Genomic DNA, 25,420 nt, shown 5'->3' with positions numbered 1-25,420 from the left:
CATACCTAAATCTTTTCCGGATTGGGGCCTAATTTTTTTTAAGCCAGTAAGATTAGGGGCTATATCATAGTATATTTCATGGTTACACACACTGATTTTTTTTTTTTAAGTTAGTGGATAAATAAGACTGTCCAGAAAATTGCGAGGTCAATAATAGTGAAACGTGATACTATTCCACAAAATCTTGGGAAAACTTGCAGGTCCACAAGTCACTATAAAAGTAACTCAAAACCAACAGATCAATCAATATGCACACACATACCTTACATTGGTCTAAGGGGGAAAATGGGCTAAAAATATTCTGGACTAATAGAATTCAAAGGCTTGTACTTTAAGAAACGAAAGGGGGAATGGAGGAAGAAATTTATTCTCTTTTTAAAGTGGCTAAAATGAAATTTTACTATAAGATTCATTTGGTTATGTTAGTATTATCATGAAGCACTTGATGCTAAGAAATGTTCTTAGTAAAACAATGTTATCAGTTTTTAAAAACATACTTGTGAGTAACCACTAATAAGCCATTTAAATTCCACAGAACTAAAACACTACTTAGAAATGTGCAGCGTCACAGTTACAGACGATAACTGATCCTTTTCGGAGTGCTATTCCATGAATTCAGCAATGTTATTGCACAAAAATTCATGCACCTGAAGCAGAAAATGAGGTTCTTTTAAATATTACTACTATGTTATCTGACTTTATACTGTTATGTAATTTTAATACCAACTCTTCTTAATGAGTACTAGATTTTTTAAATTGTTCTACTTGACACACCAACAGGATCTCTCACAATGGGAAATGAACCTTACTAGTAATAGATTTTTATAGTGAAGTGGACATATTTCCAGGTATTTAAAAACACTCATTTTCTAGTGGTTTGTTGGAAGCTGCTCTTTAAAGGAGCTTTAAAGGCCTTTAAGAACAACTCTATGAAAACAGCTTGATAAATCTAAAATCCTTGACTGGTTAGTGAAGGATGCTTCATATTCTGATTATAAATCTCTTAAATAATTAAACCACAGTTACTGAAATCCAGATTTTAAATAAACTCAAGTCTATTAACAATCCTTGTTTAGACAGGGTCAGTGAACGCAGGTTGGAATTGAGGAGGAGAAGGAAGGGAAAAATCAAGATCCAGATTTTGTGATTAAGGTAGGTGTGTTGCATAGCAGGGTGAGAAATAATTTCATCACAGGATATCTAGTATTTCCAGCTTTCCAGTGAGAAAGTATTAGTTTCTAGCCACTGGTGCTTCACAAAACATTGGACCTTAAAAGTTGTCATGGGTCCTATGACTAATAGCAAGTAACATCTTATTGTAATTTTCAATCCCTGATATTCTTACATAATTCTTTTAAATTTACATCTTTGTTGCTTTACCATGAGGTCAGAAGAAAATAATCCAGCTATTACAATAATTTTTTAGCAGTGTGACCACTACTGGGAAGTACAGTATATTTCTTTCAGAAACATGAGAGTTTTCTTCCATTATGCCTCTTCCTGAACAATTTTTTAAAAATCAAGACTACTGAATGAAAATGTAATGAACTGCACTCCATTTTTAATATCCATAATCACATAAAAAGCCAAAAGCCATACATCCTATTGTGCCTCTTTTATTCAGAATGTTTTGGAAAAAATATTGTAATGAACAATTGAGGGTACCCATCCGGACTTGCCTACTTTAAATAAGGTTTCTCCAAATCTAGGTTTAGTTATATTTAGTTAATAAATGTAAGTCCTATTATGTGCACAAGATACATTAATAAGTAAAGTACCCCTTTAAAGTTTTCTATTTTTTTTATTTACTACAACTGATACTGTTTACTGAAGTTTGTACAATGTGTTTAAAGTCATTGTATATGGAGAGTATTACCATACACTTATTTATTTTTAAACTCTAATATGGAAAGAGTCCGAACCATTTCACTTTGTCATGTAACTACAGTCAGATGTTATACCATGCTGGTAACTTTTTGTTTGTTAATTTTTATACAGGCACACAGTCCAGATGTGATGTTTTCTGTTGTCTCCTTAACACAGTTCACCCATCTAGAAAATGGAAACAGTAACAAGTGCAAACAGCCTGAGCTCTGGCCTCTCAAATTTGAAGCAAGTACTGTGAACTATTCAGACAAATCAGACAATCTTTTCTATTTCGAAACCCCTGCAATTCAGGAAATATAGTAACCCCCAAAGTTCTCTAGACCATTTGGAATTCACTTAAATTAAAAATTCATTTGGGAGAAATTAACTGTCTATTCTGCTGCTGACGTATTGTTTAGCAAGGCAATTCTCATTAATAGTGATACACGTATTTAAATTATGCATTTATGGGGTAAGAGTCAAACAGGTTTGAGAAATTATTTTAAAAGGTGAACTTCAAGGCAGGAACCATGTCATCTTGTGTCTTGTACAGCACCGAACATTTTTAAGTTTCAGCAATAAGAGGTTTGAACCGTACAAGAATAAAAACAATGTTGAAAAAAAATCTAGTTTTCAGATCAAAAGGTTTGGCCAAAGTAGCCCAAGTTTCTTATTATTATTGATAATGCATTTGTATTTAGAGTTATTAAAAGTGACTAATCAAAGTTTTAAAAGACCAATAAATCTCTTCTATACATTGTAATTACTTTCAAAGTCCTCCCAATTCTGAATATTAATAGGCTTCCGTGTACCACTCCATAGTCAAGAAATTGGAAAGTCAGTCATTTTAAGTAGCACCTACAAAGCTTGTGCACTCACGGATTGCAGTGACTACGTCCATTGCAGTGCTCCTGTAATTACTGATGCTGGTGCACATGCCAGGATATAAAACTGTATTAAACGGGTCTTATTTCAAGTGAACTCAGCCCTGTTAGCGTCTGTTACTTTCAAAACTGGGAGAGAGCATTTGGCAAACTGGAAGGGGATGTACTTTCAGCCTTTTTAAAGGGTAGTGCTAACAACGGAGTGCAAACAAAAATTCACGTTATAAAAAAATGAAATCACCTTAATGAAATCCATTAAAAGTTTTCAAACTGAATCTCCAAGATACAACATAAAAGCTGTTGAGGGGTTTTAAAGCTTTTATCATGCAAAAGATACAGAAACAAAACACAGACACATTATGATGGTCATCAGTCTTTTTTTAATGGGGGAAAACTGTATATTTCAATCTTGTTTAGATTAATACATAACCACCCAAAACAGGAACAGAATTATAGAAAATGTTTAATCTTAACTCCAAAAGTGGGTCTCCAACAAAATTGAGGGCAAATAAAATGTAGTCCATATATTTTAATAATCTGTATTTATTATAAATTACATTTTTTCAGCAAATCCAGTATACATTTAAACAAGCTTCTCCCCTACAACCACAACATACCAGTAGGAACCCTTAAAATGTCTGTTAAGTCTCAAAAACTCATTTCCTAGATTTCTCTTAAAAATAAATGTTTAAGGATAAAAATTCTGCACATCTTTTCCCTAATGTAAAGACATTACACGGCAGTTAGAAATAAACTAGCTGCAATAAGGATTAATATATTCTGAAGCCTTGATGAGCTTTATTTCTTACTGAGGAAACACTAGTAAAAACTTTAGTCCATTGAGCTGCCAGATGTACTAAAGGATATATTGTATTATTAAAATTTATGTTGTTTACCATTATGGTAAAAGAAATACATCTTTCTAGTGGAACAGTCTTAAATATCTACTTTACAGGGCTAATTTCCTCAAAAAAATATTTTGTTTGTGGGGAGGCAGACTTCATTTTACTTTACTTGATTTTGGGAATCTCTCTATCGACAATAGCAGCTCATTACCACCACTTAGAACATTTCAACAATTGGTCAAACTAACTTCTAACTCAAGTATCCTAGTTTTAACATACTAATTCTATAGCTCTCCAGTAACATTCTGCATATCTGATCATGGTCTAGCAGGGTGATCAATTATACTATGGAAAAGAAAAGCAGTATAATCATGTTATTTAAGTTTCTCATCAAAAATTAAAGTAAGAGAGGCAAAACTGATCTCAAAATCAACCAGGAGAAATACCCTCCAACAAAACAGAGAACTTTCAGGTTTTTTTTTTTTTTAAAGGATATAACACTTTAAAGGTTTCTAATGGAAGTGTTCAACCATACTTAATGCTACTGATGCAAGTGCCTGTCTATAAAGTACCATTAATTTTGTTTTGTAAATGATAAAAAACTTAAACATGTCTGCCATGCCATAAAATACATACTTGTACTTTTGAAAGAAGTTTGGAGCTTCAAAAAGTTTGGACCACTCTGCCTTACTCAGCAAAATTTCATCTGTGATAGCAAGACCTGAATTATAAAAACACATTTAAATCTTTTTCACACAGTTGATCCACACCAAGTATCCACAAAAACAGTCCATAAACTAAGCAAAGGTTATTTCAAGTTAACTGCTAATTTGCTCTTTTTTAATCCAATGGTCTTCTCTTCCAACAAACTTTGCTCCCAGTGATATTTTGTATGTATGGTCATCAGCTACTCAGTGTGTGTTGTTACAAATTTTCTTACAAGGTTAATTGGACTATTGTATTGCAAATTTTATTCTCTCCTGGTTCTTGTTCACTTTCTTGGAATAAGGCTGAACATGCCGCAGAGGAAATGTGCTAAACCCAGAAAGGAGAGGAAAAGGTTTTCCTTATAGGGCTTAAATCCTCTTCGGGATGAGGGTTACGTGTTGCGACAGATGACTATTAGAAATGGGAGAGTGAGCACAACACCCTGATGAGAATTATCAGTATTTCCCCATGTGCATCAAGGCCTTGCCTGGCCAAGACTGTCTCAGTAAATGTCCTTTGACTGTCAAAAGGTTTAACTCAACTGAGGCAAGGTACCATTCTCCCAATTTTCTTAAAGAGCTAAGCATACTGCCTCTTTAGCACCACTAGCACCTGCCAGCAAAGATGACAGAATTGCACTGTAGTCTTCCACATGGTAATGCAGACTTAAGACCCCTGAAACAGCCTAGAAAGAACCAATTGTCAGGCTATGATTCCCACTTACAGAGAATGCTACTTTCCAATTAATAATGAGCAATTTCTGGAAGGAAGAAATAGGAATTTTTATAAATAGTCTATTAAATTTCAAAGTTACAGACAAAATATGAAGCAAAGACAACTGACTGAATCAGTTGCTTTAGGAAGGATGCCTGTTGTCAACTAATTATTCCAAAACAATGTTGTGCCTATGATGGAATTATTTTAAAGTTTTTTGGAATATATAAGAGCATAAGATAATACTTACCTTGTTTAAACTCCTCAACCATGACCATCCGTGTAGAAACGGACACATTGTAGGTAGAGTTCTGCTGTGGGTATGCTGGTGTAATTATAGGCATAAGATGGTACCTATCACTGGGATTTACCTATATATAACAACAGCCAATCAGTTTTCTTCAAGCACACACAAAATAAAAAAATTTGGAATTCTCTCTTTGCTAAAATGAATCTTAAATTCCAACGTAACAAATGAGATCTTAGTATACAAATTAGACTGAACAACTGTGCACAGAAGTTGAGAATACTCAAGGATAATATCTTGTCTGCATATTCCTACAGGTAAACTATATTGTGGAAGTTATTCCAAACTCAAATAGAACAGGGAAGATCATAAACTATCAGCATGCCTCACTGTTGATACTGGGTAGTTTTTAAAGCTAAAAAACACCAACTGAAATAGATTAGTGGTGAATTTATTATTACATCTGCAATGGAAGCTGTGATCATACTGAACCACGGGTACCACGTTACCACTTGAGCACCTTGGACACCTTCAGAGAAACAGCTGTCTTGAAACCCTTTGAAATATGATGTATGATTTATACCTATAACACTACTGAAAATAAAGAGCCAGTCTAAGAGGAAAGGCTCTGTGCATCCTGAGGGAAGCAGCACTTGTGTTAATATATCCTTTATTAAAAACCAGCACATGGGGAAATAAAAGAAGGAAACAGCAAAGACAAAACTACATTTAAATAACGTTAAGCTAGTGATCTTGTGTTTTGTCAGGTTGTAAATTTAAAGTTAAGGCTGAAACCCTGTCCTTAACTTACCCTGTTTTGTTTAGCTACTACAGCACATATGGTTCGTAACATCACACACTGACCTCAAACCCCTACAACAGGAACAATAGGGTGACTTAAGAACATTGTTTTAATCTTACTTTACATCACAACCCAGACGTTATTTAAATGTAGACTTTTGTCAAAGCAAGCAGAAAATATATTTAAAAACATAGGTCATGAAGTACAGCTTTCAAGCCTATTGTGCTCACACTGGTCCCCCCACTCCAAGATGAACCCTAAGAACATTTCACAATTGGTGAAATAGTACATCTCCCATTTGACAATACCCCCTATTTACACCTTAAATAATAATAGTTTTAATTTTAGCATAGGATGTTATTCTGAGTCCTTGCATGTTTTTCATCTTTTAAAGTGAAAAATATAAATGGAGATGCTACGAAGTAGAGAGGTCAAAATTATGGTAACTGAAAGAAAGGCAAAGTTAGTTTTGTTTTGTTTTTTTAATATTTGTATTCCCCTTTGGTCCAAACCACAAAGGACATATTATTGCAAAATTTACAACAAATACACCACAGCAGTTAAAACACAATTTTGAAAATAAGTTAATCAATCACCCAGAAAGTGAAATATCGTAAAGAAGTGTGATCAATGTTCTAACAAATTGCTTTAGTGTATGCATCTATTTATATAAAAATTGTACAGGGAGCATTTAGCAAGCATTTATTTAGATCACGTACTGTTGAAGTTGGACAAGAAGTATAGTTACTGAGAAATCTGGAGTTTATACGTAGTTTACAGAATGTAAACTCATTATGTTCTGCGCAATATAGAAGAATTATAGATGAAGTTACCAAAAAGAAAATGTAATATCCACACATTAAGTTCATTTATAATCTAAAAATAAAGTTTCCCTGGGTTTCTTTAAGCAGTTGATTTTACTCTACTGTACAGTGTAATTTATAGGGGGAAAAAATAATACACTAACCCTTGGGTCCCATACAGGCAAATTAAGATTGCATTCTTCTGGCTGTTTCAATAGCACTGGATTTGGCCATTCCCTGTTTAAAAAGATTGTAGCACTGAATAAGACTAATGGACATAATGACTTATTTTGTAAAACATACAATACGTTTGAATGTGATTCTTCTTCATTTTGCCCTCCTGCCACAGCATCAGATGACTTTTTTTTTTTCCTTGAAGTCAAGTCAGTCTACTGTCGGTTTTTAGTTGCTGAGCTAGAGACTTTACATGGATTTATAACAATTTGCTCCAACACATCAGCACAAAGCACTTTCTGAGCCTCTTAATTAAGGGAATGAAAACAACAAGTAGCTGTAAAGCAAACTTCTTTAAATTGCTCTTCAGATATACTCAGACTTTAAGGTCAGAAAGGACCATCCTGATCATTTAGTCTGACCTCCTGAACATTGCAGGCCACAGAACCTTGTAACAGACGCATAACCTCTGGCTGAATTACTGAAAGAATCACCTCTGAAAAGATGTACTACTAATTCTGTCTTCATGCTAGTTCTGTTCATCGACAATCTAGGGAAGAAACTATCAGTTGTGACTATGGTACATTGCTGTATGATTAGTTATTATGAACTACATGCACTAAATGTAAAGGTTTTTTCCATCCCGATTAAAGAAAAAGCATGCCGAATGAAACACTTTCAAAATGAAATGCAACACTTCTTCTCTTCAAGATGCCCTTAACCCTATAGAGCACCGCCAATTAAGAAGTACATTTAATAGTCTAATAGCCACCAATTAAGTTTTTTTAAAATTATTATAAAAGTGACCATTACCTGCAATGGGGTTTCTCAATATTTGTGCATTATGCTCTTTGGCAATGCACATGATTAACAGTTTTTAAAGTCCTCACATAAAACTGGCAATGCATATGCTTTGAGTGTACAATACCCTCTAAACAGGGGGTTTCAATCAATCTGCTGAATCAGCATCATGTGACATGAGGTCAACAACTTGCTACTTAGAAATCAACCCCCTAAAAATACCAGGGCCATCAGACGCTATGAAGCCACTGGACTTTCTGATAAAGTGAACTGTAATAATGGTCTTCATGTTAGCAAGTTAAAGCAGACATGCTGAATTTAGTATCTAGTTGTCATTTTGTACAAGGATTTTAGAAAGTTTCCCTCAACATCTCACACGAGGGAACATACAGCTCAAAGTTACAGATACAATCCTTCAGGGAAATTGTAGCCAACTATTCTCTGCAAGTTACATGTTTTGCCAAATTTACTTTGCATTTTAATGAACAATCCCCTTGCACACTACCACCATTCCTTAATGTCTCAGAATATACAATAATTCTTGAACATTTTCGTGCTCTTTCGGATTTAGGACTATGCAAGGGTCACATCTGAAAAGTGACAGAGGTCCTGAGTTACCACAAATATTTTAAAACCTTCCAGTTAAAAACCTGCAAAATTTTGTTTTGTGTTCGTGGTTTTTTTAAAAGGCTAAATACAGGCGAGTCTCATCTTACGCTGGGGTTACGTTCCGCTGTCAGCGCGTAAAGCGAAAAATCGCGTATAGTCAAAATTACATTGAGTGTAATGGCAGGAGGAATCACCCGCACTACAGGTACAGTATTTAAATTGTTATTTTTCTTTCTTTTTTTTTTTTGCTGACCGCACAAAGCTGAATTCGCACATGTTAAATGCGCATAAGATGAGACTCTACTGTAGTAGTATGTCATATAACCTTTAATAAAAGGCTATGTTTTCTACCTCACCATATAACACAATTCACTAAAACAGAGGCAGCAATATACTTTGTAAATTACCAACTTAACCTGATACCAGCTGAAGAAATGCCATAGAAACAAGACTAAAATTCAGTGTCTACAAACAATTTTATTTTAGTGTAATCTAAAATTAAAACATACCATTTAGAAAATACCAAGAAAAATTTATGTACAAGAGTTGATGCTATTGCATTTGGATAAAGCTGGCAAGTTCTTGCTACTAACATAGCCCAGGAAACACCACCAAGGAAACCTAGTATATTGGAATAGATGTTGTGGCCTGTTGATGCAGGGGGGAAAAAGACAGAAGAAGAGAGTTAGTCATCATCATCATCATCAGTCACCACTGATAAGAATTTATTGAGAACCTGTTTTCTGAGACTAAACTTACGTTTTGCCCACAGTTTGATAGCTCTCAGTGTTAACCTGAAGTTGTCGATGTTTGGTACTAGATGTAAAATTTCATCGGTTACCCTGCAACCTGGCCAACAGAAAGCACCTGTTACCTCCAATGGTTAACAATAAAGAATCTGCCCTCACCCCACCTTCAAATCTACTAAAGATTAGCACAACAAGAAATTACGTTTCACACTTGGCTCACTTATGTTTTGAATGTGAAAAGGGTGTTTGCTTTTAATACATTTTCATATGCTTTTTATTATGTTGTACAGCAGCAGCATTTTGGGGAAGAAAGGATAATTCATATAAAAATTAGGGCTGTCAATCGCAGTTAACTCGTGATTAATCACAGTTGTAATCTCACTTTTAAACAATAGAATACCAACTGAAATTTATTAAATATTTTGATTTTTTTTACATTTTCAAATATATTGATTTCAATTACAACCCAGAATACAAAGTGTACAGTGCTCACTTTATATTATTTTTATTTGCACTGTAAAAATGATAAACAAAAGAAATAGTGTTATTCAATTCACCTCATGCAAGTACTGTAGTGCAATCTCTTTATCATGAAAGTGCAACTTACAAATGTAGATTTCTTTTCGTTCCATAACTGCACCAAAACATTGTAAGACTTTAGAACCTACCAGTCTACTCATTCCTACTTCTTGTTCAGCCAATCGCTCAGACAAACAAGTTTGTTTGCATTTGCAGGAGATAATGCTGCCTACTTCTTGTTCACATCACCATAAAGTGAGAACAGGCGTTCGCACGGGAGTTCTGTAGCCAGCATTGCAAGGTATTTACGTGCCAGATAAGCATGAAGGGACATACGAATGTTTAGCGTATAAGCTTTAAAGTTTTACATTGTTTTATGTTTGAATGCAGTTATTTTTTGTACATAATTCTATATTTGTAAGTTCAACTTTCATGATAAAGAGACTGTACTACAGTACTTGTATTAGGTGAATTGAAAAAATACTGATTTTTACAGTGAAAATATTTGTAATAAAAATAAATATAAAGTGAGCACTGTACAGTTTGTATTCTGTGTTGTAACTGAAATCAATATATTTAAAATGTTTAAAAAATCCAAAACATATTTAAATAAATTGTATTCTATTGTTTAACAGTGCGATTTATTGCACGATTAATTTTTTTAATTGCTTGACAGCCCTAATAAAAATTAAAACAACATACAAAAAGGGAGGTACCTGCATAACAGCAGTATACAAACAACAGAAATATGAAGAACAGAGATGTCGCACACTGACTTCTTATAACTAGGACCAGATTTTTAAGCAATTTCATTGCTATGGAATTTGACATAAAATTGGACTGCAGAATATAAACAATCACGTTGAAAAATTAAGCTTATAGCCCTCATGGTTGTGAAATCTTCCAAACATGAACCACTGCAGTGGTGAATTTGCAAAGGAACAGCTGCAAACAACAGCTCTGAGAGATATAAACTATACATTAATTCAATGGAGTACCAACTCTGAAGCTCACAGATGCATTATAGTACTAACTTTAACTGCTTCACCAATTTTAGCAAAACTCCTCTAGTTAATGTATGGTGGCAACTATTGCTGTTAAACTCAGGGAGACAGCTAGTTGGTGGGAGCCAGGAGTTCAAGGCCCCTTAACCAAGACATTTCACACAAGCAGAAGGCACAATGGTGCTGAAAATTTGAAGGCCAAATAAAATTGACTTTAATAGAACAAAGAATACTGTCCTGATTACATTTTTATTCCATATTTAACCTAATAAAATGCCTATTTTTTTTTAAATTTACTTGAAGCAGTCAGAAGTTCCAATTTGCCACAGAAACCAAAGAGCCCTCACTTCAGATTTTATGCCTATTTTGTGACAAAACATGTGACCCCGGGTACAGAGTTGCAGCACAGTTGAATTATATAAAAATGCAATTTTCATCTACACTTACATTTTGATACGTCAATGAAAATGCTTATTTCACACCTCAGAAGTTATATCAACTATAAAAACTTTGCCAAATTTATTGAGGGTCTGACAGGACCTGGCAAGTAATCCTGATATTAGGTAGGCCTCAAATCAGTAGTGTTTGGACATTCCTAATTTGCCATGGAAGAGAGACTGCTCTCTCTATTTATTTCATGAATAAGTGGCTTGTGCGCTAGGTGAGACCTCCACAACAAACCCAATTTGAAGTTTCTAGGCTTCAATGTTTAATACATGATTTGACAAGAAGGCATAAGAATCTAACAGAAAACAGCCAATTTTTCAAAATGCCATATCATAGTATTGGCTTGCACAAGTTACTTTAAATCTAGGCAAGTTGAGCCACCATGAGTTCATTTAAACTTTGCAACTCAGCTACATACTTATTGTACTGCCTCTCTCCCCCACCCCCATTAGACACTAACTTGACAGAGAAACTGATACTTAAAAATCCAGTTTTATACATACCGTTAAGACTTCGTATGCATCTAATGTCTAAATTTTTAAGTAGGCTATCATCTCGAAGGTCCAAATCCTCAGGAATAGTTTGCAGTGCTAATCTTGCAAACAAAATATCAATCTAAAAAAAAATCCAAAAAACCACAAATTTACTTTTAACCCTCAATCAAGTTATTTAGTGCATTATTTTAATCAAGTTTTCTATCATGACAAAAAAGCACTTATTCCCTTTAGGGTAACTAATCTCTTTCCACAAACTAAATGGCCTAAGCCTGAATGCGTTTACCCCTAATAAGTGTTAAAGAAATGCTCTCAGCATCCGCCCTGCTTCCTATGATATTACCTCTAAGTCAACTCTAGGATGCAAGAAACGACCCAATTCATCTAACCTGAAGTTGAATAGGGAAACCAGTCTGAGACAATTTTCCTTGCAAATATCATTGAATTGCAGAAAAGAAGTAAATAATTTGCCTGGCACTGAACTTGCTGAAGCTTACATGTTACTAATTAAGGCTATTGATTTGTCATGGCTACAACTCCTGTGACTTTTAAATTTTTTTTGTTTGTTTAAACAGAAAAAAAGTCATGGTCTGAAATCCTGGCAAACCATCAAATGGGTAAGTGCTCTGCATGGTTTGTTTAAAAAGACACGAATTTGGCACTATATGTATACAGTGTAGTGACACATATTTTCAGTGTGTTTAAACTGAAAATATTAAATGGTTTTAAAGAGTTTTTAGTGTAAAATGAAAGATTTTACTTCCCCCCACTTTTAAAACACTTATTCATCAGGGCATCATGAATTTTCTTTTTAAAAAGGAATGACTTCTGCATATTTTCCATAAGTTTCTCCCTTTTTTGCCATAACAAGCATCATTACTAATCGTAGCTTCCAGATGGCAACTGGATCCAAAAGGGCAGACCTCTGCAATAACATGCAATCAGAACCAGAGTATACGTATATATGCCTCTAAGTGTTATATAGGACAAATATCATTCGCTGATGTTTACAAGGCAACTAAGGAGGGAGGAAAGTTTGCATTTCCAACCTCAGACTGGATGAGCCAAGTCAACACAACAAGGATTTAAACGTAGGCCAGAAGCGTATCTCTGACACATCAAGTTTCACCTGCCCAGACTGTACTTTTAGTTCTTCCATGCCGTCTGACAATAAGTTTATTCTGGCTGGTAAAAAGGTTCAGTCCTCCTAGGAGCATCACACAGAGCCAAGGAAAGAATAAAAAGCCAAAGACGTTCAGTGACAGCAACTTCAAAACATCTACAACAAGTTCTGGCCCCAATAAATGGATTATGAAACAGGAAAAAAGATAAAGTAGACCTTAGTCTATCACGCAAAGGCTGACAAAGGACATTTCCTATATATTCTGAAGAATGTGCTTTAAAAATAAATTCTCAATATACGAAGCTGAAAATTTAAAATTCTGCTCGTCCCTGGTGGCTGGAATTTCAGTGTACTGTGCTAAAAGTATCAGTTTCGATTAAGCTGCGAATTCTGCTTTCAACTAACAACTTCAAAATGCAGTTTCACACTCAGCCTGGAAGTTGACATGGAAGCTGAACACAGATTTTTTAAAAAGACTGAACAAAAATCTCTCTCAAATAAAATATTAAAAGGATAGATGAAGTTAATAGTAAGAGAGAGTATTTTTACAAGTACCAGCCTACAGTTTTCATCTCTGTGAATGAAAAGTCAGAAGTGAGGAAGACCCCTTTTATTTTATTTCATTGGAAAAGATCTCAACATAAAAGGCAAGATGTAAGAGGAAACTAGTGTGACAAGGAAGGCCAGTGGCCCCACTGGCACTAGGGACAGCAGTACTAAAGCACACTTTCACCATATCCGAGACTGTATTTTCTCTTTTTTCCCTTAGGGAGGAAGGTTCGCTCAGCACCTAGAGCATGGAGTTCCACTTCCTCCTGTCCTTATGCCTCAGGATATAGAGGAAAACCAAAGCCTCCTGGTATTCTGGATACAACAGATCTGATGAAGGCTTGGCAACACACACAAAATCTTCTTTGACATTTTCAGAACTAAAAATACTTGCAGCACTAGATGGATGATACTGGCAGATTCAGAAGGCAGCATGTGCTGACTCTCCAGCACTTACACCAGGGGTTCTCAAACTGGGGGTCGGGACCCCTCAGGGGGTCGCAAGGTTATTGGAAGGAGGGTCGCAAGCTATCAGTCTACACCCCAAACCCCGTTTTGCCTCCAGCATTTATAATGGTGTTAAATATATAAACAAGTGTTATTAATTTGGGGGGGGGGGGGTCGTCGCACTCAGAGGCTTGCTATGTGAAAAGGGTCACCAGTACAAAACTTTGAGAACCACTGACTTACACTTACATGAAATGCCTCTGAAGTAGGATATTATGGAGCCCTTGAAACAGACCAGGACACTGCTGGTCTGAGCACCAACTTTTTTGATCTGCCTTTTTGGGCCTTGCACTGATGCCAAGCCCTTTCCCTTCAAGAAGAAAGTCTGGGGGTAGTTCTGTCTATTCTTCCACGTCTAGGATGTGAATGACAGACACTAGTAGTATTGGTATGTTGAATAACTCTCCCCAAGGTAGACTGAGCACCAACTCTATGACATGGTACCCAGACAAAAGCGGAGAATGGACCCAGACAAAAACTACATTAATGGTTATCAAAAGTACTATAATTAAATTATTAAGGGCTAGTCTACATAGAAGTGCTACAGTGGTGCAGCTTCACCACTATAGCATGTCTGGTGAAGACGCTCTCTGCTGATGGGATAGAGCTCTCCCCAAGAGATGGCAGCTATGTCGGCAGGACATAGCACTGTCCACACCGGTGCTTAGGTTGGTGTAACTTATGCTGCTCGGGGGGGTGGCTTATTCACATCCCTGAGTGACATAAGTTATACTGACATAGCACTGTAGTATAGACAACCCCCACAATTATCTAACACATAAAAGGAAGGTTAAGGGTTTTAACCATGCATCAAGGATCCTGCATATAGAGCTAGTTGTGGAAAAAACTGAGTCGGCTGGGGGAACTGCATGTCCCTTATATAACCACAGTCCTGTAAGTGTGCCACTACAAGTTTGTCTGTCTGTGGCATCCAAACACTACTCTTGTAGAAGCTTCTCAAGTCTTGTGGTGCCCAGGGTATATAACTGAAAATGGAAAAAATGCAGAAGCCACCTTGTTAGTGTTACATGAGGGTAATTCTACATTACTCATTTTTAAAATAAATCTTAAGTGCAGTTACAAGTGGACACAAACTGTTTTAAATTATTCTGATACTGTGACAAAGGAGCTATGGTCTAAGTTTATTTTTTTGGAGAAGGGAAATTAATAGGAAAATTAAAAATGGGTCACATCTCAGCTATCTGTGCCCAGCAGAGACTGACACGGGTGTAGCATATATGCTACCAATTCAGACACTGGTGCTCGTGTCTTGCTGACCTTTGACTAGCATAGAGGCATGAAAAATCCCTGCTGGGAGTGGGAGGTCAAATTAATGGGGAATTTTTTCAGAGATGGTGACACAGAAGGACAGAACATAGAGCAGTCAAACCACATGTGGTACTGTCAAACCAGACACTATGAGAGAAGCACCTATGCCAAAAAGCTCCAAGACTAAAACCATTTGCCATGCTATTGGCACAAAACTCTAGAGAGTCTTGGAGATGTTGGGTCAATTGTGTAGGCTTTACCTCTTTAGGTATTAATGCAAAATGAAACAAGTAAGACACTAATCCAGAGGCAAGCTAAATTGTGGGCAGGAACACAATTCCTGGGAGGAGGGATAGCTCAGTGGTTTGAGCATTGGCCTGCTAAACCCAGGGTTGTGAATTCAATCCTTGAGGGGGCCACTTAGGGATCTGGGGCAAAATCAGTACTTGGTCCTGCTAGTGAAGGTAGGGGGCTGGACTCAATGACCTTTCAAGGTCCCTTCCAGTTCTAGGAGATAAATATAAATTAATGGAGATATCCTATTTATTCATAACACCTTTCTACAGAGACTCATGCTGTCGAGCATGTGTCAAGGAAAACACAAATAAAAGAGGCTGGCAAGGAGAAAGAGAAATAACCCAATCCCCCACACACAGTCCAAACCAAAATAGCATCTGTAAAGAAATACAGAAGCCAGAGTCAACAGCAGGAGTGTCAATACCAGTGCCCCAACCTGCAGCAGCTATTGGGATCTCTGACTCACAACCCCAACTCTCAATGCATAAGAGACCGGGAAAGAGAGAGGAAAATCTTTCCAGATGCGGGAGGAGGAATTTTCTCCGTGGAGGAAATCACTCTCTTCCTGTACTCATAACAAGGGGTAGGAGACAGACCTGACTAGAAGGGATACAGGATGAAGGATCATAACTCAGAGCTTAACCTGGGGGCTGAGGGAGGAGTTGTGATTCAAAAGAGCAAAAGATGAGAGAGTATTCCCATGCAAAGGATTCTGAACCTCCTAAACTACCTGCCAGTGGATAACCTAACCCAGTCAAAGGGATTTGATAAGAGATCTCTGGAGGCACAGAGTTGGCATATTATCAACAAAGGAAACTAATGGATTGATAGGTGGTCACAGAGACTACTTTTAAGAGATGTAAGCCACTCACTTCTGTTTTTTCAATAACTAAGCTGAAAATACCATACCTAAAATGTAAATCTAGCTATAAATCTAGCAAACTATCTTTTACTATTTTCTCTGTTTTTAATAAATCTTATCTTGAGTTCAATTGCTTGTGTCCATACAACAAAATCCCCTAACAAAAAAAAAGTCCTGTAATTTGTAAGGAATGGTGCTGAAAGGCAATGAATTTCTGGAAACCCCCACCATCTCTGTTAAGAGGCCTAGAAAAAGGCAACCACCACGTGCAAAAAGTTGTGTTTCATTGAAATAGGTAAGCAGAAAGGGAGAAGCCAAAAGACCAAGGCGAAGACAGAAGCTGGCAGTGTTGTTAGTCAGAGATGTTAACTGGAGTTTGAAAATATTGGGACCAAAAGGATCACCTTGTTCTCTTTTAGCAATGGATTTAATATTTGAAGTAATTTTGAGTTTGAAGACTGGACAATTAAGTGTTAATTTTTGCTAGAACTAATTAAAAAAACACCGTAAGAATTTGTCATTGACTTGCAGACAAAAAGTACTCTATTAGTACTAATACTTGCAACATTCAACAGGCAGCCTTGTGTGATCAGCAGTTCACACAAGCAGTCCCCTTGACATATACCTCTAATAGGAATTACACACATCACGGGGAACCCTAGAAGTGTTAATGTTTTGATTATGATTATAGTAAAACAAGACTCAAAGACAGCTGGCTAAACCTTACCTCTATCCCATCAAAACACAGTTTGATAACTGGGACAAATGCCTCTTCAACAGCCTGAAAAAATAAATGTTCAGTATTATTTTCAACATGGAAAAGAGTATCCACAAATAACACAATGACAAATTTAAATGATTACTACGACATTAGAATTTATATTGACATTTCTTCTCCTTCAGACTCAAAATGATTGCAATAAATAGAAGTAACTGACATAAATCTTAATACACAGTAGAAGTTAGACGCTACCATTTTATTAGATAAGTTATAGCTATTTTCAGTTTATGTCAACTAAAACCGTGGTGTGAATCCTGTGGGATTTGACTGCAATCTTTCCTACTCTTAACAGATGTAAACCACTTTTGCCTTACTTATTTATTCTGTATTTTTTCTGTTCACTAATTTTACATCATCATTTGTGTCCTAACAACTCTTTGGTAGAGGACCAACATACCCTTAAGTCTTTTACTTCTTCCTGTAGTTTCAGTTTTTCATAAAATGAGGTGAAAAAGTCACTCCTGTCAACATGCCTTGGTGCAACACACAATGCATCAATATCAGCTCCTAAAACACATGTTCATAAACACCATGAGGCTACAGACACTCTATACAAATACACAGAGAATACCAGCAATTGCCTACAACATAACATTCTATCAACAAAGGAAAATGCAATAGTCATCCTTCATACAGCTATAAACTAAGTATAATATATTTCAAGATGTGCTCCAAAAGTAACAATTAATGTGTCTTTACAACCACTGGACATATTGAAAATACCTACATCTCTCTCTTTGGTAAGGGAGGTTTACAACAATTTTCAGTAACTGTACATTAAAGTCCTGAGAATCCAGATATACCCATTCCTCATATAATTTTTTTGTATGTATCTCTTTGTGACTTAGCCCTTCTACCTCCCAGACCTTGAACAGAAAGGATTCCAGGATCTTACTTTGAACTGACTCTCCCTCCTTAAGGCATCAAATGAAATCATATACTTACCATGGCCACATGATACTTCAAAGCCAACGTAACTTTTCTAATGTCTTACATATGACATTTTATAAATACTTCATTAGGTCAGATATATAATTTTTTTCATAAGCAGCAAGGTAAATTTTACCTTTTGTGTGCACCCCTAGTCGGTAGGATCCAAACGTAAAAATTTTTCCTCCAACATTTTCTATTACAGATTGTGGAAGATTCTAATGGAGCAAATATACAACTAGTTATTTTATAAGCAAAGTACATTCAGACAATGGACAACAGTTACAAGAGAAAACATAATGCAAACAAAAGTAATTCAGAAAATAGATGTTAAATTGCATATATTAAAGCTTATTCCTGTTACGATAGTTCGTTCTAATTTTAAATAAATATACCAATAGCCAGAAGTTATCCAATTATCAATGCTAGGTCACAATAATGGAATTTGGTGGCAGACAGGAGGTAATAATTTGATACTCAGGAACTATGTATATAACGTGACAAATAAATACTCTAGTGCTAGAAATTCGATGACACTAGTTGTAACCATTCTATTACTTGGGATTTAACAGTCGAAAGACTGTTTGTGGACACAGTGTTCTGCTTAAGCTTGCTGTAGTAACGTATTTAGCACTTCTGAGACAGACAGGAACTCAGTCTATTGCATAAAAACTAAGGTGTATCTGATCTAGTATGCATTAACCATGAATTATGTTTACAACATTATACAGTTATTTCTTTCAACTGTGATTTACTTCTAAGAAACTTACTAAATATAAATGTATCCAAGACAAAAATCATCAACAAGATGGGCAAGTATAATATTTAAAACTACCAAATCCATGCAACCTAAGCCCCACTTGCCAATTTTGGTTTTACATTCATTTTTCACTTTTATTTTTAAGGATTTTCCTCTTCTATTTAATGCTTGAGTAGACATTCACACAAGGAAAACCAACTATACAGAGAAAACAGTAAAATCAATTACACACAAAGTAAGTTGAAAAAAGGCTTTTAGTTATAGTCATCTTTGGTCTTAAATATATTATGTAAAAATTCACACAGAAATGTGATTTTCAAGTTCATATCTCTAAGAACTAGAAAATGAGAGTGGCTTAAAAAGTATGGCCTGACAATTTCAAAGAGCGTTGTAAAAAAATTTTAAAATCCATTACTGCACTAAGAAAGTAACAGTGAAAATAGTAATGAGGTGCCAATTTAAATAAGTTCCTATGAAGTTTAACTCTTCAGAAAAGTTAAAATAGCTCAATGTAAACAATAAGATCTTATATTTTGCTCTATCACATAATATATTTATCCCAAAAAGAACAGGAGTACTTGTGGCACCGTAGAGACTAACAAATTTATTTGAGCATAAGCTTTCGTGGGCTACGGCCCACTTCTTCGGATGCATAGAATGGAACCTATATTGAGGATGGATATTATATATATATACACATACACACACACACACACACACACACACACACACACACACATATATACAGAGAGCATGAAAAGGTGGGAGTTGCATTACCAACTCTGAGAGGCCAATTAAGTAAGAGAAAAAAATATGATATGCAAACTAGATACAATCAACTAAGGCTTGAATAGAGACTGGGAATGACTGAGCCATTACAAACATTGAATCTATCTCCCCATGTAAGTATTCTCACACTTCTTATCAAACTGTCTGTACTGGGATATCTTGATTATCACTTCAAAAGTTTTTTTCCTCTTACTTAATTGGCCTCTCAGAGTTGGTAAGACAACTCCCACCTTTCCATGCTCTCTGTATGTGTATATATATATCTCCTCAATATATGTTCCATTCTATGCATCCGAAGAAGTGGGCTGTAGCACACAAAAGCTTATGCTCAAATAAATTTGTTAGTCTAAGGTGCCACAAGTACTCCTGTTCTTTTTGCGGATACAGACTAACACGGCTGCTACTCTGAAACCTGTATTTATCTCAGTCTCAAAAGAACTTTATTACTCCCTACCACCAGTTCAAATGATCAGATAAAACTGTGTTGATAATTTTAAGCATGAAGTTAAAATCCAGTTTTTAATAAGAATATGTAATAAATTCCAATTCCACTTGAGTAGATGAATAGCTGCCCCCTCCGATTTGAAAATTAAGCAGCAGCTAAATATAAAATATCTCAACATCCATTAACACAGAAGTTTCAGTCTTGCACACCTATCTAGTAAGTGTTTACTAGAAGTGAAATCAAGAACATTAATCTTACTTTTATTTTCTAGTGAGATACGACTCAACAGATTAAGTGAAATACATCTCTTGAACTAGGAATACATGCTGGAATTATCTTGTATGCAAGAAATTTTAATACAAGTAACTCTACAAGGAAAATAGATCCATACCTTGATTTCACTGATTTCCTGTATCCATTCCTTTACCAGATTATTTAACTTCCCCAAAATTAGAATCCTGTTGATACATCAGAATTCACAAATAATAAAATTATAGCAAACTAATGAGCTTTATTAAGATTTTGATCACCGTTACATAAAAAGGTAAATAGAGTACATTGCAAGTTAATAGCAGATTATATCTGTTTTAATACAGCTACAGAAATGAATACAGTCTTCAAATATTTCCACCTTTTTTTTAATTCTAGTTGAATAAACAAATATTTCAGTAATTTGAGCCAATAAGGGCTCTTTGGGATACACATATGCATGAGCTGTACACACATTTTTAAGTATGTGCATACCAAAGATGTTAACTTTCTATCATTTGCTCAGGTTCACATGTTTCCTGCAGTAATGAACAGTAGAAAGACGCAAGTTTCAGAAAGTTTTAACAGGAAAACTATAGAGGAAAGTAAATGGGACTAATACTAGAAGAGGGAATACATAAACTTACACTTCCAAATACAAAGACTAGCCTTAACTTAGGGACACTAAAAAACTGTTAGAGCTCTGCATTCTGAGGGATTTTTCACTGATTCCTACTGTTGAGAAGAAACAGTCCAGACTCCTTTCAATAATGTTGTTAATTTTGAAAACTAAATTTAAATATGATTTTTCATTTCACTGAAATACACTTTAACATTAGAAAGCAACTATTGTAACATTCACTCACCTGCGCTGCAGTTCCTCTTCTTCTTCAAACACACCGAAGGGCTTTAGGGTATCAATTAATTTCTGGGTAAGTATACAGTCAATCTCCTTGGGGGCAGCCAAACTGATAGGTGAGGTAATGCCATAATGCTTCTGTAGTTGCTGTGTTTGTTGTGATCCCTGGTTTGTAACTGGACTAGAAGATAATTAGATAAAATTACTGTCAGAAACATGACAATTTCTATTTTCTTTCATCATCGAATAATCAACACAAAGACAGGTCAAGGAAAAATCAGGATAAATCTTATTTACAGCTATTAGACCCCATAACCAGATTAAGTTGTCACTTTAAGGTGAGTTTATGTAATGATTTTAATCTACTCTTGATCAAGGAGTGATTATTACTGTGAAAAGTTACTATAAAATGTCACCTTACTCAGATCTGCTCCCTAAATACTTTACGTTTAAAGTACTTTTGAAATCAATGTTAACTAGTTGTAAACCAATGTACATGTCCACCAGTATAATTAAATTGATTTTAAAACAACTGTAATTAAACCGGTGCAATTTGTGTGCATGGACAAGGCCTCAATGATAAGAATGAGAGAAATTTGCCATCAGGAACAGTTTTAAGATAAACAAATAAGGGCAAATGTGGTCGACCATATACTTCAGAATCAGGAAAAAAAATACAACTTCAAAAGAATTCTACAAAACAAAATCAAGAACCAATTAATTAAATTTGAGCTGATTATGTAGAACAGTTTATTATTATTTTAAAAGAAGATCAAGTTTTATTACATAATACAGAAATTGTTTGGTAATTGGCCTATAAAGAAAATCCTGAAATATATAACCATCCTTGAGCGCAGATGACTGAAGTTCCTTAAAAACAAGTCACTCAGATTAAAATTAGTGAACAGAATTAATATTTTTGACCCAAAACTGTCATATCTAAAGAACAGAACAATGAGCAGTGAAAAGATGTTTTGACTAAAAGATTATTCTCAGGAACATATATGAGCAACAGGGTGGATAAAAATCAATCATTTAAAAAAAAAATCAAAAAAATCGATTTTTTAAATTTCGATCGGATTTTTTTGATAAAAGGTTTTTTCCTGAAAAACCATATCTAAAGATAGTTTTAATTAAGATACATTATAGCTCAAAGATATCTCATCATGGAATAGGGATTATAAATTCTAATTCTATAGTATGAGACAATATATTCATGTAATGTTTAAGAAAAGTTTTGTAAATGAGTTTCAATAGTTCATGGATTAGGGAGCCAATCTTATGGAGTTCCAGGGGCTTCTGTATAGATTATTTAGGTTAATCTTTCTATCTACCCAATGGGACTCAGTGCTCAGTCTAGAAGATACCACCAGAGATGCTTAGTTTTGCAGTTCTCAAACTATGGATTTGTGTCTCCAGAGATAACATGCTTGCTAACAGCAATAGAGACAGACCTCAACCCTATTGTCCCTCTGCAAATTTGTGTACACAGAGTCAATCCCTTACCTCTCTCTAAAAGTGCAAAGTTTCAAAAAGTTCAATGAATAGAAGATTGCTGGAGGAGGAATAGAACTGGACAAGGAGAAGAAGTCTGGAGATAAATGTGAGAAGGGAGGGACAGATAGTAGAAACAAAAGTGAAACTGTTTGAGCAGCATATTCCAGAAGTCTTGAGGTCTTTCGGAGTGTAGCCTTCATTGATTTGAGATCTACCATACCATTCTCTCACTAGAAGGGAAAATCTATAATTGCAGCAGGCCGTTAAAGAGACCCAGTTTGGGAATAAGAATCATTCAAGAAATATATGTTTGCTGATGATGTTTTAAAGAAATTCACACAGTGAACTGGTGGAAATTACTTAAGCACTTGGATTCAGAGACTGTTGAAGTGATAATCTCACTTTTAACAGCAGTAGCGTCTTCTGCCAGTGTAGAAAGAATATTTTCTTTCTTTGGATTAATTCATTCCAAATTGAGAAATCGTTTGGGACCTGGAAAAGCAGGAAAGCTTGTTTTTCTTTTCCAAATTATGAACGAACAGGAAAATGAAGGTGAAGACGACTGAGTTAGCTGCAGAACCCAATATTTTAAGTTTCTCATGTTGACCTAGCTGACAGACGATTTTAATTTTGGGTTTTTTTTTTTTAATATTTCATTTAACTATTTTAGTTAAACAATTTTACCAAAAACACATCTGATTTAAAAAAACTTGAATGTTTAACTAAATTAAAAAATTAATATGCTTGTTTTGTTAAAATATATGTTTGCTGTTGAAGAAAAAAATCCAGACTACACAACGTTGTTGTTTTAGTTAAATAAAACAATGTAAATGTCTGTCTGGTGATGTCCTCCTCCTAATATTAATGATTAACCTGCTGAATTGGAGATAGTTCACGTCCAACTGACTTCATAAATATCTTCTTCAATTACCTTTGGTGAATGAAATAACCAATCATTCATTTCCTGATATAGCTGTAAAACTAATCTGAAAATTTTTCAAAATAAATCACTGTTTAAAAATGTATAGTGTGTACCTTCTAAAAATGAAACCTACATCTATCTCGGAGTTGTGAAGAATATGTATTAAGGTTATAACAAGAATGCACTTTTACGTAGAAATCCATGATTGAATTGAGTCTTCCTGACTAGTTATTTAAATCACGATTTAAATCAAATCCACCCTGATGAGCGAGAAACAGCAGCTCAACAGCAGACTTCAGGGACTCTTATTTAGAAGCCACAAAGTTGACAGGCTACAAGAGGTAAACTAATATTTTTGTTAAGTATTTAGCCATCAAATTTCTCTGGATCTGATTAACTTCTTCTGGCTTATATTACAGCAAAATTGACAGCATCCACTAAAGTTAAGTTGCAATATGTTTTCCCTTACAGCCCAGCCCCCATGTTCCCTCCTTTTCCAATTGCTCATAACTTGAGAAATGAACGTTTGCACTGAAAGTTTTCCATGGTTCACTTCAGCACAAGTTAATTTTTGAAACAGTAAGCCAAATGTTTGAGAAATTTTGTTATACAGGTAGAACTCAAACAGCTTCATCAAATGTTTTACAAATGCACAACCAGACAATGACCACAAGTTTGATCAAAATTGATTTGTACAGATCTCACTGAAATCTAAGAAAGAAGCCCACCTTGAAGGAAACTGTGGTTTTGAAACTATGAGCATTGAAAGTTTACTCACACATGCATACAGAATTTTCATATAGGACTATTTGCTTCGTCTACCGTTTCAAACAAGGATTTTCAATCTATGCCACCATGCACAACCCTACAACCAGCCATACGTTTTTGCTGCCAATTACATATCCCTTTGTGATCACATTCCAAAATCATTTGCAGCCATAATTTCTAATTTTATAAATCTAAAATATAAATTAACAGTTTAAAAAAATTTAAGTACTGATAGGTTGGGGGAATGAGGAGAACAAAGAACAAACAGCAGTGCATGCAGGCAAAAAAGAGGCATGAAGAATTGTAACAGGGGCTAGAAACAGTAGCAAGAAAAAAAGCCAGAATCTGCTTGGAGTGGGTACTGTCAGCAGAGGACCTCCACACACAAAAGTCCTCTCCTAAATCATCATCTTTACCAGGTATCAAAGGGGTAGCCGTGTTAGTCTGGATCTGTAAAAGCAGCAAAGAGTCCTGTGGCACCTTATAGACTAACAGATGTTTTGGAGCATGAGCTTTCATGGGTGAATACCCACTTCTTCGGATGCATGGGGTACGGAACAGCTTCCATATAAGGAAGGATGCATCCGAAGAAGTGGGTATTCACCCACGAAAGCTCATGCTCCAAAACATCTGTTAGTCTATAAGGTGCCACAGGACTCTTTCCATCTTTACCAGATGACTCGAGGATAGGTAATGCAACACCTATTTTTAAAAAAATGTTCTAAAGGCGATCCTGGCAGCTACAGGCCACTAAGACTAACTTCAGTACCAGGCAAATCGGTTGAACCTATAGTAAAGAACAGAATTATCAGACACAGAGGAGCATGTTACGGTGGGGAAGAGTCAACACAGCTTTTGTAAAGGGAAATCATGCCTCACCAATCTATTAGAATTCTTTGAGGGATTCAACAATCATGAGGAAAAGGATGATCCAGCTGAAATAGCGTACAGAAAGCTTTGACAAGGTTACACACCAAAAGCTCTTTAGCAAAGTACTCAGTCATGGGCTAAGAGAGACGGTCCTCTCATGGATCAGTAACTGGTTAAAAGAAACAAATGGTAGGAATAAACCGTCAGTTTTCACAATGGAAAGCAGAAATACTGTAGTAGGATTCCCCCAAGGATCTGTACTGGGACTACGTCTGTT

General features: G+C 35.5%; 1 protein-coding gene across 2 annotated transcripts in view; it reads right to left on the bottom strand.

Moving 5' to 3' along the window:
- Positions 1–25,420, bottom strand: part of PAPOLA (poly(A) polymerase alpha) — an 88,945-nt gene that overhangs the window by 41,019 nt on the left and 22,506 nt on the right. For both annotated transcript variants that reach the window (XM_024219358.3, XM_024219357.3), the window contains exons 2-12: positions 21,094–21,267; positions 20,370–20,436; positions 18,121–18,202; positions 17,452–17,561; positions 17,001–17,054; positions 11,676–11,787; positions 9,213–9,302; positions 8,963–9,101; positions 7,034–7,106; positions 5,268–5,388; positions 4,232–4,316 (exon numbers count right to left, since the gene is read on the bottom strand). In XM_024219358.3, coding sequence (XP_024075126.1) covers positions 4,232–4,316; positions 5,268–5,388; positions 7,034–7,106; positions 8,963–9,101; positions 9,213–9,302; positions 11,676–11,787; positions 17,001–17,054; positions 17,452–17,561; positions 18,121–18,202; positions 20,370–20,436; positions 21,094–21,267 — 1,107 coding nt within the window. The remainder of the gene's footprint in view (positions 1–4,231; positions 4,317–5,267; positions 5,389–7,033; positions 7,107–8,962; positions 9,102–9,212; positions 9,303–11,675; positions 11,788–17,000; positions 17,055–17,451; positions 17,562–18,120; positions 18,203–20,369; positions 20,437–21,093; positions 21,268–25,420) is intronic.

Source organism: Terrapene carolina, unplaced genomic scaffold (assembly GCF_002925995.2).
Source record: "Terrapene carolina triunguis isolate 2854851 unplaced genomic scaffold, T_m_triunguis-2.0 Scaffold96, whole genome shotgun sequence".
NCBI classification, from domain to species: Eukaryota; Metazoa; Chordata; order Testudines; family Emydidae; genus Terrapene; species Terrapene triunguis.
This window is presented reverse-complemented; position numbering and strand designations above follow the sequence as displayed.